At 42.3% G+C, this 17,227-nt stretch overlaps 1 protein-coding gene across 1 annotated transcript; it reads right to left on the bottom strand.

The window, feature by feature from the left end:
• Positions 1–774: 774 nt before the first annotated feature.
• On the bottom strand, positions 775–14,483 carry LOC121561852 (inactive phospholipase C-like protein 2). Its single transcript, XM_045220416.1, has 4 exons — positions 14,142–14,483; positions 10,796–10,871; positions 4,043–4,152; positions 775–2,382 (listed from the first exon to the last, which is right to left on the bottom strand). The coding sequence occupies exons 1-4, from the start codon at positions 14,481–14,483 to the stop codon at positions 2,176–2,178; spliced, it is 735 nt and encodes a 244-aa protein (XP_045076351.1). The 3' UTR covers positions 775–2,175.
• Between the last annotated feature and the right edge of the window lie 2,744 nt (positions 14,484–17,227).

The following is a 17,227-nucleotide window of genomic DNA, read 5'->3' as shown; positions in this document are numbered from 1 at the left end:
AATAAATTCATTAAAAATCCTACAATGTGATTTTCTGGATAATTTTTTCTCATTTTGTCTGTCATAGTTGACGTGTACCTATGATGAAAATTACAGGCATCTCATCTTTTTAAGTGGGAGAACTTGCACAATTGGTGGCTGACTAAAAACTTTTTTTCCCCACTGTATGTATATTCTAGTCATGGATCATCCTATATAACATATTTATTATTATTTGTTCTGTATCGTTTTTTATTGCTACATCTGCAAATCTGTGTGCGCGACCAATAAATGTTGATTTGATCTATTCTAAATGCTATTGTGTGGTGCTGTACTCTAGTTTAACTTCCAGGGGACAATCTTTTTGCTTTTCTAAGAACATTTCCTGGGGTTCTTTGTCCTTTGATGTGTTGGGGTGCTTGTTTTTCTCTGCAGACCAGTGACCACAATGCAGTGGTCTATCAGGGCGATGAAGTGGAAACAAATTTAGTGACAAAAATAGATTGTGTGTATATGTTTGCATGGGTTATCAGCTGTGCGTGCATGTCTTGTGTGTGTGTGTATGTGTGTTTTTGTGAACGTGTGCCAGACACGTCTATGGCAAACTTCGCTAGATATCCCTAGGCTCTTTCCACTCCTATCAGCACACTGAACTAATCAATAGCGATGCTTCAGTTCCTCCAGCAGCTCCATGCGATGGCTGTCCTTGAACAGTAACAGCATTAAAACAACACACTGTAGAATGTTAATGAATGTGCATACGGTCTGTCAATGAATCTGACACCAGACACCATAAACGATTTGACGTGGTTTATTCTGAAGGTTTCGGGAATTAACAGATAAGTGCTAAACCGGTATTGAGTTTTAAACGTGTTTTTTCTCCTCCATCTGTAAAAATGGTTAACAACAGTTATAAATACAACAACTGTCACAGCACTGAAGTTCATGAATTACTTTTTGTCCCAGTGTGGGCCCAGTTAAAACACTGGTGGTGAAATATGAGATCCAGAGGTGGTGGTGGTGGGTGGCTAAAGTTGACCAGGAGCAACACTGTTTCAGTACCGTGGAGAGAATAAACAGAGGACAAATGCAAACTAGAAGCAACTGGTGGGGAAAGGCAGGTTAAGATGGATGGATGGTGAGGAAGACCATCCATCCCCTTTGTTGAATGATTTGTAGCAATGAGGCACAGTCATATATCGAACAGTATTCATGAATAGGGTGCTAGTTAGTCGTCAGCACAGGTTTAGAATCCATTATTACTTTGTATTTCTTACTCAATTCTCTCACATGGAATGGCGCAATGATACCAAACGTTAGGCCTAACGCGCTACTCTCTTCGTGGTTCCTTCCCAAAGCGCTTGCTGGTTGTGTTGGAGACTTGACTGCCACCCTTGGACCACACACTGAGGTTTACATTCTCTAGCCGTCCCAATGTCTCGACAAAGGAACTCTCCAGTGGGAAAGTGTAAAGGTCACTTCGTAGTGACACCCCAATTTCACATCTGTACAGACAAATAAAATAGTTATTTTTAATGGACGAGCCATTTCCTTTACAAAATAAATCTTATTTCTCAAGAACACAATAATAAAATGATGCACGTTCCAGAAAAAGTAACACAACTCCATATATACACATACTATTTTGGCAGACAAGAACAAGTTCATTAATTGTAAACAGCTCTCTCCTCCTCCCTTTCCTTCTCTCCATCTTTCCTCTTCCTGTTTCCTATTACATTCACAGCTCTGGTTTCTGGTTGGTCAGAAACCCATAAATTGTGCTTAAGAAATCCTTGGACCTCGCTCTCCTAGGGTCAGACCCTGGGGTCCGCCTGTAAATAAGTGCACTGTCTCTACAGTAGGTCACTGCTTTAAGACTGTCCCGTGGCTGCAAGTTCACTTGGCCCTCCTAGTTGACCCGCAACATCTTGCTGTTGGACGTTGAGGTGGGCAGGAGGGATTAAGGGCTTTTTGTGTGGGACTGGGTTAAGCAAAGGGAGGTTTGAGTGGGTCTGGGGTGGGAATGGAATGGTTGTATACGGCACTGGAATAAGAATAGTTTTGTGTGGCAACGGCACTGGAACAGTTATACTGTAGTTAGGTTTGTGTGGGACTGCGGTAAGGATAAGGAGGTTTCTGAATGCCACTAGGGTAGGCAAGGGGCTTGGGGGTATGAAGGGTTTAGGGCGTAAGCCTTCAGTTGTCCTCCTCAGAGAGCCCGTCCTCCGCCATGGCTTTCTCGGGGATGGCGTCCAGGCTGCGTTGTCGGGTCCTGGACTCGGAGCCTGCCGTGCTCCCTGATGGCCCGTCCTTACTGAGGTTACAGGTGAGGGCGGCGTAGTGGATCTGCTTCAGGTTCTCCTGGACCTCACTCTTTGCATGCTTCAGCAGGTCCGCCTGGCCCTGGAGGGGAAGACAGGGACATGACAGGAATGGCAATATAGAGACAATGGAGCATGCATCAACAACTTGAATCTCCAGTTTAAACAGAAAGACAAAGGGTGAAACCAATAGTACCTTAAAAAGGTCACGAAGCGAGAGAGTAGTGTGGTACTAACTGTAATCTTAGCTGTATGCGGTCAGACAGTGGAGTCCTACATCTCCCCAATGCCCACGGAGCGTAACCACTGCTTCTGTGTTTAATGAATTATGCAGCATAGCCACACACTCACCAGGCACCAACTCAATTTCCCAGGGACCATGTATAAATGATGAGCCCAAACGCTCATGCAATTAACACATGCAAATATCACAAATAAATATGCGGAAGGTCATTCATTGATAATTACCCCTTGCATTGACAGAGGGGTTAAATGAATGGCAAGAAGGCAAATACATCAGACTGAATGTGTGCAATACCTAGCTCAGACATAAGCTATTATTCCACCGCGCTGCAGCTGGAAAACAAATGTCAATTTAAACCTTATGTCCCTTCTGTAAACAAACTCTCTCTCAAAAAAAAAATATGTTTTCCTCATTTAGTGAAGCTCGACTGCACTGTGGAATCTGAATCTCTAAAGTATTTCCTCTGAAGTTGTTTCTTGAATTTAAATTCACTGCCTATGCCTGTCCTCAATAAAACAAACAAGAAGTTAAACCTCAAATGGAACTAAATGTAATCAAAAATGTAATTACGTAATCCCCAAAAGGAATTATTTATCATGAGAGGACCATAAACAATAACTAGTAATGCTGCATACTCCAAGAAAGGTTAAACTCACCTTTCTGGTAAAAATAGTTATAGATTGCTGAGGTGTAGTCACTATTTCCTATTCAACAAAACTGTCTGATTTTTTTTCCTTCTAAATATATTACAATCAATTTATAAAACGACCAACTATAAGATTTCACCTTCCTTATAACTGTGAAATACATATTTGTATATTTAGTGTGCAAAGTTTCTAAAGGTCTCTCTTGATCAAAACGTCTGCCCCCTATCGCTGTGAACGTCTCAGAGCTCTAGATTGGCTTCCTGAACTCGTTAGGAGCTCGCCTTTAATCTCATATTAATCTTGTCCATCTATGACAAACAGAAAGTGTTTTTTTTGTTTAAAATCTATTATTATTTTAGATTACTGGCTATAAATCGATCTCTATAGCAACATAATCACTCTTTCCTGCTGCGTTACAGTGTAAGGATTCCAGGCATATGCGTTGTTAGTGGCTGTGACGTAGGCTTCAGACAGGAGTTGATGGACAGTCAGAAGAGCGAATGAAATGGTAGGAGGGACATCCCAGCTTCAAGTGGTGTCAGATTTCACATCCTGCTTCATACAGGCAGAAGAGACATACAACTGTGTCCGTGAGAATTAGGGCTACCGCTCAATGCAAGTCATATCGATTTATGATGTCCACAGATCGATTTATAAGTGACAATTTCGTCCGGGACCGGAACCAGCACCAGAAAACCCTAAACAGGGGACCTGACATCGAAGAGGTTTTAAACGGTTTACTGGTAGCTAAAAGATTGATTTCACAAAACTTAAAAAAGCTTTAAAAAAACTTTCAGAAAAAAAAAGAATGCAAAAACAAATTACTCAAACTAAGTGGTCATCATCCTTACCTTGAGGATGGTTATGTTCCAGGTGAAGCTCTCCACAGCCTTGGTCAGCTTCCTGCCCTTCAGGCCCTCCTTCACTGCCATGTCATGGAGGTTCTCGTGGAACTCCATCGCTGGGGAGAGAGGGGTCAGGGGACACAAGTTTTACAATCTGTATTCACACACATTTGTCACAGAGGCTAGCATTGACGTACAATGCTCAATGCATTTATATGCTAGGTTTGCATGAAATGCCAATTGGGGTTAGGTAAGTGTCAACACTATGGGAAAAGCCTTAAGCCAAGGCCTCCACACATTTGGTTTCATTCTTGACGTGTGAGAAAATGATTTTTTTTTAAACACACTTTAGATGATCCTACGTTAAGTGATCACATTCATTTCAGATTCAACCATCTCCCGTCTCTGTCAGTTTCTATGTTTGTCTCGCTGTACATACAGTACTTGAAATACCTGGTGTAGTTCTTGTTTTCATTGTCTATATCCAGGGGTGTAAAGTACTTAATAAAAATACTTTGAAGTACTACTTAAGTAGTTCTTTGGGGTATCTGTACTTTACTTTACTATTTATATTTAACAACTTTTACTTTACTACATTCCTAAAGAAAATAATGTACTTTTTACTCCATACATTTTCCCTGACACTCAAAAGTACTCGTTACATTGTGAATGCTTAGCAGGACAGGAAAATGGTCCAATTCACACACTTATCAAGAGAACATCCCTGGTCATCTCTACTGCCTCTGATCTGGCGGACTCACTAAAACACAAATGCTTCATTTGTAAATGATGTCTGCGTGTTGGAGTGTGCCCCTGGCTATCTGTAGATTTTTTTAAAAGAGAAAAAAAAGAACATTGTGTCATTTGGTTTGCTTAATATAAGCAATTTGAATTGATTTATACTTTTACTTTTGATACTTACAGTGGGGAGAACAAGTATTTGATACACTGCCGATTTTGCAGGTTTTCCTGCTTACAAAGCATGTAGGAGGTCTGTAATATTTATCATAGGTACACTTCATTCATTATTACTTTCATTGTTTTCTGGATTTTTGTTTTAATTCCGTCTCTCCGTTAGGTACCTATGATAATTACTCTATCTTTTAAGTAGGAAAAGCTCTCTGTTCCTTCTCCCCCTAGTATATTTAAAACCAAATATTTTTTGACTTTTACTCAAGTAGTATCTTACCGGGTCACTTTTACTTGAGTCATTTTCTATCAAGGTATCTTTACTTTTACTCAAGTATGACAATTGGGTAGTTTTTCCACCACTGTCTATATCACTTTTGTCCTTGAGTACGGCACTACAAAGCAGAATTGAAAATGGAAATGGCACCAGCCTGTCTGGCCATTAAGGTGCTTGGTAACGGGAGCTTGGTATACTACTAATAGCGTCACCAGACTCAGCTGATGGCATACACACACACACGCACTGAAACGGTCGGATTGAGTATGCTCAGATCTATCGCGGCGCTCTATCAGCTCTGGGTCGGTTCCCAGCCCTGTTGGTGTTGTTTCCATGGCAACACCAAATACCGTACATGTGAGATATAGCGTGGGGTGGGTGTGGGTTGGATGGATGTTGATGATTCTGAGGAGGACTGTGATATTGGCACTCCAGCAGTAAGCACATATCTGACCTAGATGAAGAGTCGAGATGGAGAAAATGGCAAAAGAAATGTTCACAAATTAGGCCCTGGTTGAGGCTAGTATTGTATTCTCTAACAGAGAATGTGTAGGGTATAGATATTTTTTTGAATTGGACCATACACAGTGCTAATAATCTGTTACTCCCAGCCTTTTTGATGTTGTGCACTGTGAAACATCTGAATGATTCCGGAATGATTTTCCCCCACCTCAGGTGCTGTGCTGCTGTAACTACAATCAATGCTTTTGTACGCATGAAGCATGACTGTGCTGGGGAGACACACACACACACACACACACCGTACAACCAACTCTCAGCAGGGGTTGCTTAGCAACGCAGTGTAGAGTTGGGGGTGTGTGGGGCGGGGGACGCATTCTGTCATTCTGAGCAAGCCCTTTCAAACTCAATTCTCTGCAAGCTTATGCTCGCTGACAAAGACTGCATGGAGCCACCAAAGGTTCTCAGTCACCTTTGACAGTCCATAACCGAGCGGCAGGTAGGAAAGGGGTTTGCCGTGGCCAATGACAATACATCAGGGATTAGCTTCTTTAGCTGGTGTAATCTTCTCCCTCGTCTGCCTGGAGCTCAATAACTGTCAGTATAATGAACTTGGACCAGAGCGCCCAGTCATAGGAAATATTAATGAAACCGTTTCCCCAACCTGTAATGTAGCCTAGGCTAAATCCCCGTTGGTATAGTCAAACGGTGCCATGCATGTACATATAAAATATATTTTATGAAAGATGATCTGCCTGTTTACTAGCTTTATTAATAATGGATTGAATCGCAAAAGCAACACACCTCCTGAATCGATGATGCATTTTAACCTGTAGAAGATCATCTACCGTATTTAGTGGCCACAGCCCATTACTGTAATGGGGTTTCTCCATTCATGTTATGTTCCACATTTTCTCTGCAGCTTGTTTTCTAGGTAGTTTGTAAAAGTTAACCTAGGTGGGATCTGTTATAAGCAGTACTCTGTCCAGACTAGGTGTCTTTTGGGGTTCAGCTATTGAATTGTCCCAGATGTTATTTGGTACCTGTGTGAGTGTCATGTTTTGCATTTGATTTGTGCGTTTCAGACAGTAAGTACTTATCTTTATTTAATGTTACCCAGAGGGTCTTTTGACACGGTTTGCTCTCTCTGAGTGGTTATGATGGAATACTCAGAACTCCAGTAGCTGTTGCTGGAATGTTCTGCTCACTGTCCGGAGGGAATACAGTTTGTATTGACCCATTTTCCACTCACACTCACAGCTGACAATACGTATTGATGAAGTTAGAACATTAATTTCTTGTTGCTTAGTTTACCATCTGCTGTGTCCTATTTTGCAAATGTCGGTGGTTGAATCCAGCCCAGTAGATTTGATATGGTGCCTGGTAGTGATCAGAAGCCTTGGGCGGCTAATGTGGAAGCCCATGATTAACCTGTTTAGTTGTCATGTGCGCCCATTTTAACTAACAAAATAATACAAATGCATATGAAGTATTTCCTAGCTTCAGTAGCCTATGGTTTTGGCTTAACTGAGTGGCCTAGTTAGGTACAGTGAGGGAAAAAAGTATTTGATCCCCTGCTGATTTTGTACGTTTGCCCACTGACAAAGAAATTATCAGTCTATAATTTTAATGGTAGGTTTATTTGAACAGTGAGAGACAGAATAACAATAAAAAAATCCAGAGAAACGCATGTCAAAAATGTTATAAATTGATTTGCATTTTAATGAGGGAAATAAGTATTTGACCCCCTCTCAATCAGAAAGTTTTCTGTCTCCCAGGTGTCTTTTATACAGGTAATGAGCTGAGATTAGGAGCACACTCTTAAAGGGAGTGATCCTAATCTCAGTTTGTTACCTGTATAAAAGACACCTGTCCACAGAAGCAATCAATCAGATTCCAAACTCTCCACCATGGCCAAGACCAAAGAGCTCTCCAAGGATGGCAGGGACAAGACAGTAGACCTACACAAGGCTGGAATGGGCTACAAGACCATCGCCAAGCAGCTTGGTGAGAAAGTGACAACAGTTGGTGCGATTATTCGCAAATGGAAGAAACACAAAATAACTGTCAGTCTCCCTCGGCCTGGGGCTCCATGCAAGAGCTCACCTCGTGGAGTTGCAATGATCATGAGAACGGTGAGGAATCAGCCCAGAACTCGGAGCATCTTGTCAATGATCTCAAGGCAGCTGGGACCATAGTCACCAAGAAAACAAATTGGTAACACACTATGCCGTGAAGGACTGAAATCCTGCAGCGCCCGCAAGGTCCCCCTGCTCAAGAAAGCACATATACAGGCCCGTCTGAAGTTTGCCAATGAACATCTGAATGATTCAGAGGAGAACTGGGTGAAAGTGTTGTGGTCAGATGAGACCAAAATGGAGCTCTTTGGCATCAACTCAACTTCGCCGTGTTTGGAGGAGGAGGAATGCTGCCTATGACCCCAAGAACACCATCCCCACCGTCAAACATGGAGGTGGAAACATTATGCTTTGGGGGTTTTTCTGCCAGGACAACTTCACTGCATCAAAGGGACGATGGACGGCGCCATGTACCATCAAATCTTGGGTGAGAACCTCCTTCCCTCAGCCAGGGCATTGAAAATGGGTCGTGGATGGGTATTCCAGCATGACAATGACCCAAAACACACGGTCAAGGCAACAAAGGAGTGGCTCAAGAAGAAGCACATTAAGGTCCTGGAGTGGCCTAGCCAGTCTCCAGACCTTAATCCCATAGAAAATCTGTGGAGGGAGCTGAAGGTTCGAGTTGCCAAACGTCAGGCTCGAAACCTTAATAACTTGGAGAAGATCTGCAAAGAGGAGTGGGACAAAATCCCTCCTGAGATGTGTGCAAACCTGGTGCCCAACTACAAGAAACGTCTGACCTCTGTGATTGTCAACAAGGGTTTTGCCCTAAGTACTAAGTCATGTTTTGCAGAGGGGTCAAATACTTATTTCCCTCATTAAAATGCAAATCAATTTTTACATTTTTGACATGCGTTTTTCTGGATTTTTTGTTGTTATTATTCTGTCTCTCACTGTTCAAATAAACCTACCATTAAAATTATAGACTGAACATGTCTTTGTCAGTGGGCAACCGTACAAAATCAGCAGGGGATCAAATACTTTTTTCCCCTCACTGTACATTTTAGGGATGGGCTTTTGAAAGAATTTCTGTTTTTGAGTACTCATGGAAACAATTTTCAGTGCCCGAGTACTCACATGTTAGCGTGAAACTGGGCTGAAGGCAAAAAAGTTTGCGCTATGCTGGTTGTTCCAATTACTGGTTGTTCTGATACACAACTTAACACATTTTCACTGCACTTGACATACTCCACAAAGAATACACACACCTTAGAGTTCGAAATTCTGTCAGTGCTTATAAATGTAACCTGCTAAATAGTTGCATTTGTGAATTTCGAGTACTTGTATTGACTATTAGTAAACAAATACAAACTTTAAATCGAGTACTGGAGTAAGTGTCCCAATCCCTAGTTACTTTTAGGTTAATCTTCATCGACATTTCAAAGATTAGAGGCAAATAACCATCTTGAGAAAGTGGGATCGCTTCATATCACCTTTGAAGAGGAATGCTTTCAGACTATGGACACAATATACTGTAATACTATAGATCTAGCGGGCACCAAAAGTGAACTATCTCCCTGTTTCCTAGAGTAAGAGATGTTTTAGTTGTCTCCTTCAGCACCATTCATTTAAGCAGTTCACATTTTAACTCTCAGACCACCAATGGCTAATGTCTCGGGTAGCAGCTTGAAGGCAGGTCCTGTAGGTGTTGTGATGAATACTAAGAAGAGGAAATGACGGCACAAAGCCATTGATTTGCGACGCACACTCAGTTAAAAGACACTCCTCTGCCCCATTGATGAGACTAAGACAATAGACTATTAATATTTTATATGTCATCCATCTGGAAACCAATAAACCCCAGCCCCTGGAACGATGGCCTGTTTTTCCTCACTCGGCGCTCCAAGGAAGTTACTCCATGATAAATGAAACATCTACAATGCTTAGATGGGAAACATTGCTGAAATGCGCTGCATTAGATTAAAGACACAGAAGTCTAAATTATCCTCTCATTGAATTGATTTTATTTGTACTGTAGTAAATGTTATGCTGTTTTTATGCCCAAAAAATGGTTTTGCAGTTTGCACCACTAGAGCTCTTTCCGGAAAAATCCACCTTGTTGAGTTCCCCTCATAATGGGGGAAGGAAGAGGGAGTGAACATTCTGACAGCTTCTCAAGCCAAGACTCCCCCACCTGGGAGCGAGGGGTGGGGATCTCTGCCAGTGTGTTCCATTGATGAGCTGCCAATCACCCTATCAAGGCTCTAAGATCTTCCCAATCCCCCACACCCTCAGAGCAGAATGGATTAACACTGCCCCTGTCCAAGTTAAGTCAACACATTATGCAGGGCCAGAAGGCTATTCTCACAGAGGCTCTCGCCAGAGGAGCGGGATAAACAGTGCTAAGATCACAGATATAATAGAATTGCAAGAGCACACAAGCTGCAATATTCATATCAAAGTGCAAACGCAGAATTCTCGTAACAATGAGATCAATAATTTGTCCAATCAATTGCTCAGACAAAACACTCTTTTCATCCATTCTGGTAAATTATTCCCGTTCAATTGTTATTAGATGGGCTTGATCTCATTCTGCACACCTTGTAGCGGTGCGGTTCCTGGTTCAGCCCAGGCATAAAGAAACCGCAGCCGTCTGCCAGTCTTTGATGTTGTTCTGTTCAGAACCTGGGTGTTTACCACCTCCTCTGCAACCCTCTTAATTAGAGGAGCAGCGAGGCCAACGCCGTGAGAATCATCAAAAACCAGGCTGAATCAAAGCAGAGTTTCAAAGCAGCCGGGTCACAGAAATGAGCATGAATCAAATGTTAATAACGCTTATGTAACAGGGCCCGGCATAAATCAGTCCATCTTTTTTGTTAGCTGCCAGTCTCCATTTGCATACTTCAGAGAGGAGGGGATGATTGTATATGAAAGGAAGAAGGGAATATCTGAGGGACAGTGGATCTTTGCAGAGAAATTGGCTTTTCATGCTAAACATCGCTCTTTGTTCATCTCTTTCTCTCTCTTTCTTACCTGCTTTCTGGGTTAGCAGTATTCGGTCGTAGACTCCCTCAAAGTTCTCCAGCAGAGCCTTGCTGGTCTGGATCATCTGTCAGGAGAGGAGAAAGCAGACAGTCCATTTGAACCTCTTATTCCCTTTACAGCAGCCTGGCATTCTGCGGTAGTGAGCAATCTTCATTTTGTTTGCGGTGTATCTATCCAGTGCGGGGGAAAATAAGCCTCTTATTACAGAGATAGAGGGCCAAGCAGCGGGAGTTGTGCTTTAGGCACAGTAAAAATAGAGTGAATGGAGTGTATCAGAGCATGTTATTGAAAGTTGCAAGACAACCAGGGTATTACAGTAATTGCATGTTACAGTTATAAAATACGACGCTCCAGTCCTGTTTCAGAGTTGGTCTGAAAACATGTGATTTCAAGAGTAGGTTATTATTGTTTATTACAGCAATCTGTTGTAAATAGGAGAGGCCTTGTTCGGAGGCGTAACCCAGCCTTATCTGTGGCTGGGTAGTGGACAGCTAATTTTAGCTCCTTGCCTTAATTGAGTGCACACACTTCTGACCTCCATGACTGTGTTGAAATACTCATGGTGGCTCTGATCACAGATAGATGCCCATTTGCACTTCTAATGCCTGACAAAATAAAACACCCCAAAATACATCCCTGGTACATCGGGGGTATTTCGGGAGGTTAATGATGCGTGTGTTTACTGTCATGGATCCTGGTAAATACCCACTGCACGACCCAGGAGCCGTACACACGGATACGACCATCTGGATCTTTCTCCCTTATTACTGTCTCGGAGTGCAATAAATATGATCATCTGAAGGAAATTATGCATCATCTAAAATTAGAATAGGTTTCTTAATGCGATTCTGGGGCGAGATGACACAGTTACGGCAGCCTTCCGTTTCAATTAGTGCCACGGGTGCTGGGCATTATGTTCGCTGCTCTGGCGTAATTGACTTGTACATTCCCTCAGTGACTTAAGAGCACTGCAAGGTCACATAATAAAGGCAGGCGGTCTTGTACCACTGCCAAGGCAGACAGGGCGGGGGCTTGGGGAGCGTGGGCAGCTGTTTTAGCAGAGCTCCAGTTGCCAAGTCAATCTCTGACGGTCGGCCGGTGACCCAACAACGTGCCCCCGAGATCGATCCTGTTGCTGTGCCAGTTTTCCAGCCAGTGAGAGAGAAGAGAGTACCTACTTAGGAGCATTGAGAGCGATGTGACAGGAACTAAAGGGCAGCAGCACTGTGACTGTGTGTGTGACGGCCTGTCCATGTTGGACTGCTGGGCTCGGGCGCCCCACTTCAGGTAGTGAAAATGGAGATGAAGGTTACAAACACAGTGACTCCAGCCCCCTACACCCAAGTGGGTATATTAGGTAATAAACCAATTTTAACATGTTCTTAGGTGATACATTATCTCCAAATTTGGAGTGAATTACAAAATTATTTGAAAAGCACTGACAATTAACAATATGGCCTATATATTTATTGAGATGGCCATCAAACCCAGTTTTATGACGGCAACCCAGAGCATTCCTACAGTCTGTGATGAGTGCAACACATCGTGACTAAGCTAAGAGAGGCGGGCGGGGTATGTGATGGAGGGGGCTGTTTGTGACAGTCCACAGCTGCAGTAACAGGGCTGGAGGCTGTCAGGCACACTGATTACTTTACTAATGGGTGAAGAAATTACAGCCTTGGTGACAGACACAGCAACATGGGGAGGTATTTATAGTGGATTGACAGGTAAGCGGCTGAACTCAACACTGGCTTTGCTCGCTAAATACTAGCTATGGTGATTTGTGTATTTAGTGGTGCTACTGGGCTTCAAAATGGCAATAGTTATCATAAACAAACTACTACTTTGTGACACATTGGTACTTCCCTCAATTAAAAAATAAATAAAGAATCTACACAATACATTTACAACAAGAAGAACAGCACATTCAATTAAGATAATTTCTGCAGAGGCGCATTTTGAAGACGCTAGAACAGTCCACATTTACTTTTCCTCCGCAAACTAAACAAGTAATGAATAGAACAACCAGACAACCCCATAATAGAACAGTTTATATCTATTTACCTAGTCGGCTTGTTGTTGTGTATTCTGAGATAAATATTCCTCTCGAGGTGCATTCAAGTTATGAGTGCCATAGCGAGGGTAAACCTGTATTTTGGCAAGCAGTCAATGCACAACAATTGTTAATTCAATCGTGGGGAAAAATAGCAGTTTTAAACGGCATTGGTTAAAAAGAGGTGGATCTTGGCTTTCCATTCATACTTATTTATTTCTCAACTACTAAATATGTACGAATTGCACCATTTTAAAACCAGAGTTTTTAGCAGCAGCAATTCACCTTTTTACATTTTACGTCATTTAGCAGACGCTCTTATCCAGAGCGACTTACAGTTTTTTTTTGTGAGTGCATACATATTCATACTGGCCCCCAGGATTTATGCTTTGTGCACAGCACACTGCAAACATGTCTGACACAGAAAACAGCTGGTGTCAAATAGAAATATCAAAGTATGAATATTTTAAAATGTATTCAATACATATTCAGAGCACATAGGCTACAGATTTGAGGATGAAATATATCAGATATGCCTAAAGTGTTTTTCCATGGCCACGTTGGATAATCTAGCAGAGCTTTCAAGTTATTTTATCTTGCTCTCTGTATTGTAGCAAATACAGTAGATAAGTAATGAAATATTCAAAATGGGGGACGGACGGCATTCTATAACACTCGTGTTATCGGGGCCCCGTGTAGCTCAGTTGGTAGAGCATGGCGCTTGCAACGCCAGGGTTGTGGGTTCGATTCCCATGGGGGGCCAGTATGAAAAAAATAAAATGTATGCACTCACTAACTGTAAGTCGCTCTGGGTAAGAGCGTCTGCTAAATTACTAAAAATGTAAATGTAAAATGTGTATTATTAAGGTATATTGATTACGGTGAGGTGTTAGGCATTATAGGTCTGTATTGAAATGGCCTCAATGACACATTATATAACTTCAGTCCATTGTCAACATTGATTAAATTACTTGATTAAAACAACTCACCCCTGCCCTACTCCCTAACCCTCTTACCCCCCGTTACCATTAAAATCCCACTAAACCCTCTTGATTTGATTAGAATCAAACTCATTTTCTAGGTGTTTTGTGGTTGTTTTTACAATCAGCAGATTAGTAGTGGTCTTACTGAGAAAGGCTTTTATTCAGATTAAATATGCAGTAAGATCCCAGATTTCAAGTCCTGGTTCTAAAAAAGAATGTTCTCTATCAACTTACCTTATAAAACAAAGGAAATAAAATAAACATGATACTGTTCAAACAAAAGTCCTCCTGTACTCACCATGTCATAGGTGGTGACCACCTTCTTCAGGACCTCTGGTAGCAGGCTCTGGGGCTCCATGGTGGGGTACTGGTCCTTGAGGTTGAACACCAGGAGGGGGTTGTTGTCAGCCCCAGTCAGCCGTGAGGACAGGGCCAGGATGCACTGCTTCAGGTTGGCCACTGCCGAGAGGCCACACAGTTCCTTGAAGGGCACTATGGCATTCTGCAAAGGAACATGAAAGCTTGGGTTGCTGTCTGAACTAAAAATGAAGCATGTTGTTGTATTGAAGACAAAGAGAACACTGGACAAAGAGGAAGATGAAAGCTTGAGTTGGTTTCTATAATGGACAAGATGCAGCATATTGTATTGCAGACTAGGGATTGAAATGTTGAATTCACAATGCAGCTGCACTGTTGCCAACAACGGCTTGGGTCTCACGGTGTGTCCCTTTCAGATGGTTAAGTATTGCACCTGTACTACCATTACCGTACCTCAATTCCACCTCGCAATGTTTGCATTTCCTTCTCATTTAACTTGTCAAAGTATTGCCATACAGGACTTCGCTGCTGTCGCTTGCCTTTCTCTGCCATTTTTTCAACTGTTAACGACAATTACGTAGTGGCAGAGAGTAGACTTCAAAATAATTGATTCCTAGACTCCTTGCACGTCGACTCCAGGTGTCGACTCCCATTTTTGAGTGTCAAGATTCTAATATATTCAGTATTTTTGGAACGGAGGAGACTGATTAGTTGCTGTACTTTCAAAAAACATAAACACTTGCATCTTTCATATCGAGTTAGCGAGGGACGGAGAGAGCGGGGAGGGGCACAGTATAGGCAGGTCGACCAGAACCGTGCACTAGGCCTAAGCTATCTATCTGCAATCAAAAGCTGTACCTTGCAATTTCTTGGCTTGCAATGTCTCGCAACTTCAGTAAAGCAGGGCCTATAGTGCATTCGGAAAGTATTCAGACCCCTTTACTTTTTCCACATTTTGTTACGTTACAGCCTTATTCTAAAATGGATTTTAAAAATATATATATATATATATATATATATATTTAACCTACAGACAATACCCCATAAAGTCAAAGCAAAAACTGGTTTTTAGACATTTTTGCTAATCTATTAAAAACATAAGTATTAAGACCCTTTACTCAATACTTTGTTGAAGCACCTTTGGCAGCAATTACAGCCTCAAGTCTTCTTGGGTATGACGCTACAAGCTTGGCACACCTGGATTTGGGGAGTTTCTCCCATTCTTCTCTGCAGATCCTCTCATGCTCTGGCAGGTTGGATGGGGAGCGTCGCTGCACAGCTATTTTCAGGTCTCTCCAGAGATGTTCGATTGGGTTCAAGACCGGGCCACTCAAGGATATTCAGAGACTTGTCCCGAAGCCACTCCTGCATTATCTTGGCTGTGTGCTTAGGGTCATTGTCCTGTTGGAAGGTGAATCTTCGCCCCAGTCTGAGGTCCTAAGCGCTCTGGAGCAGGTTTTCATCAATGATCTCTCTGTACTTTGCTCCATTAATCTTCCCCTCAAGCCTGACTAGTCTCCCAGTCCCTGCCGCTGAAAAACATCCCCACAGCATGATGTTGCCACCACCATGCTTCACCGTAGGGATGGTGCCAGGTTTCCTCCAGACGTGACGCTTGGTATTCAGGCCAAAGAGTTCAATATTCGTTTCATTCATCAGACCAGAGAATCTTGTTTCTCATGGTCTGAGAGTCCTTTAGGCAAACTCCAAGCGGGCTGTCATGTGCCTTTTACTGAGGAGTGGCTTCCGTCTGGCCACTCTACCATAATGGCCTGATTGGTGGAGTGCTGCAGAGATGGTTGACCTTCTGGAAGTTTCTCCCATCTCCACAGAGGAACTCTAGAGCTCTGTCAGTGACCATTGGGTTCTTGGTCACCTCCCTGACCAAGGCCCTTCTCCGCCGATTGCTGGAGGCCACTGTGTTCTTGGGGACCTTCAATGCTGCAGAAATGTTTTGGTTCCCTTCCCCAGATCTGTGCCTCGACACAATCTGGTCTCGGAGCTTTACGGACAATTCCTTCGACTTCATGGCTTGGTTTTTGCTCTGACATGCACTGTCAATTGTGGGACCTTATATAGACAGGTGTGTGCCTTTCCAAATCATGTCCAATCAATTGAATTTACCACAGGTGGACTCCAATCAAGTTGTAGAAACATCTCAAGGATGATCAATGGGAACAGGATGCACCTGAGCTCAACTTCGAGTCATGTAAATAAGTTTTTTTTTTATTTGTTATACATTTGCAAACATTTCTAAAAACCTGTTGTTTTCGCTTTGTCATTATGGGGTATTGTGTGTAGCTTGAGGAGGAAAATAATTTACTTAAATCCATTTTAGATTAAGGCTGTAACGTAACAAAATGTGGAAAAGGTCAATGGGTCTGAATACTTTCTGAATGCACTGTATCATCAATGAATAGGCTAGGATATTGAGATGAGCGAGATGCAACACGTCACTCTCATACAGTCACATACAGTATCTGCGCATATGCACGGGTTCGCTTCACGTGGTAGCCATGGCACCAAAACAGTGGGGAAGTGCCTCGCGCTTCAACACTCTTAGTTGTTGCGAAAATTGACCAACTACTTTCTGGATCTACATTGGAGAAGAAATTTTTTTTAAAAAACGTTCACACCCCTATTGCAGACAAAGGTGCAAAACAGTTTTAGCCTCAAGGGTACTAAGGCATGAATGACAGAAGTGAATTATTACAGTTCAGAGTTCACGTTTGTTTTCATTTCAGTTTTGTTTTAGTCATTTAAAATGAAGCTCACTGCCGTGACAAAGTTCACTTGAGTAATTATCTCATTCAGCTGGTTCATTTAATTCATTATGAATGAAGATCAGTGATTAGATGATACCTAATGTTTTCAATTATCTAACGTAGAAAATTACAATTCAGCTCTGTTAAGTTACCTAAGTTAACGTGGCCTACGTAGTTACTTATTAACAGGCTAGAAGCAAAAGTACAGAGAAACACCCTGTGATAGGAAGTGGTTAAGAGCACTTGTTACCTCCAAGAACCTTTGTTGGTTTTTGTTAGTCAATAGATAACACACACACAC

Source organism: Coregonus clupeaformis, unplaced genomic scaffold (assembly GCF_020615455.1).
Source record: "Coregonus clupeaformis isolate EN_2021a unplaced genomic scaffold, ASM2061545v1 scaf3763, whole genome shotgun sequence".
NCBI lineage: Eukaryota > Metazoa > Chordata > Actinopteri > Salmoniformes > Salmonidae > Coregonus > Coregonus clupeaformis.
Note: the sequence above shows the minus strand (reverse complement) of the source record. Positions and strands in the feature narration are given on the sequence as shown.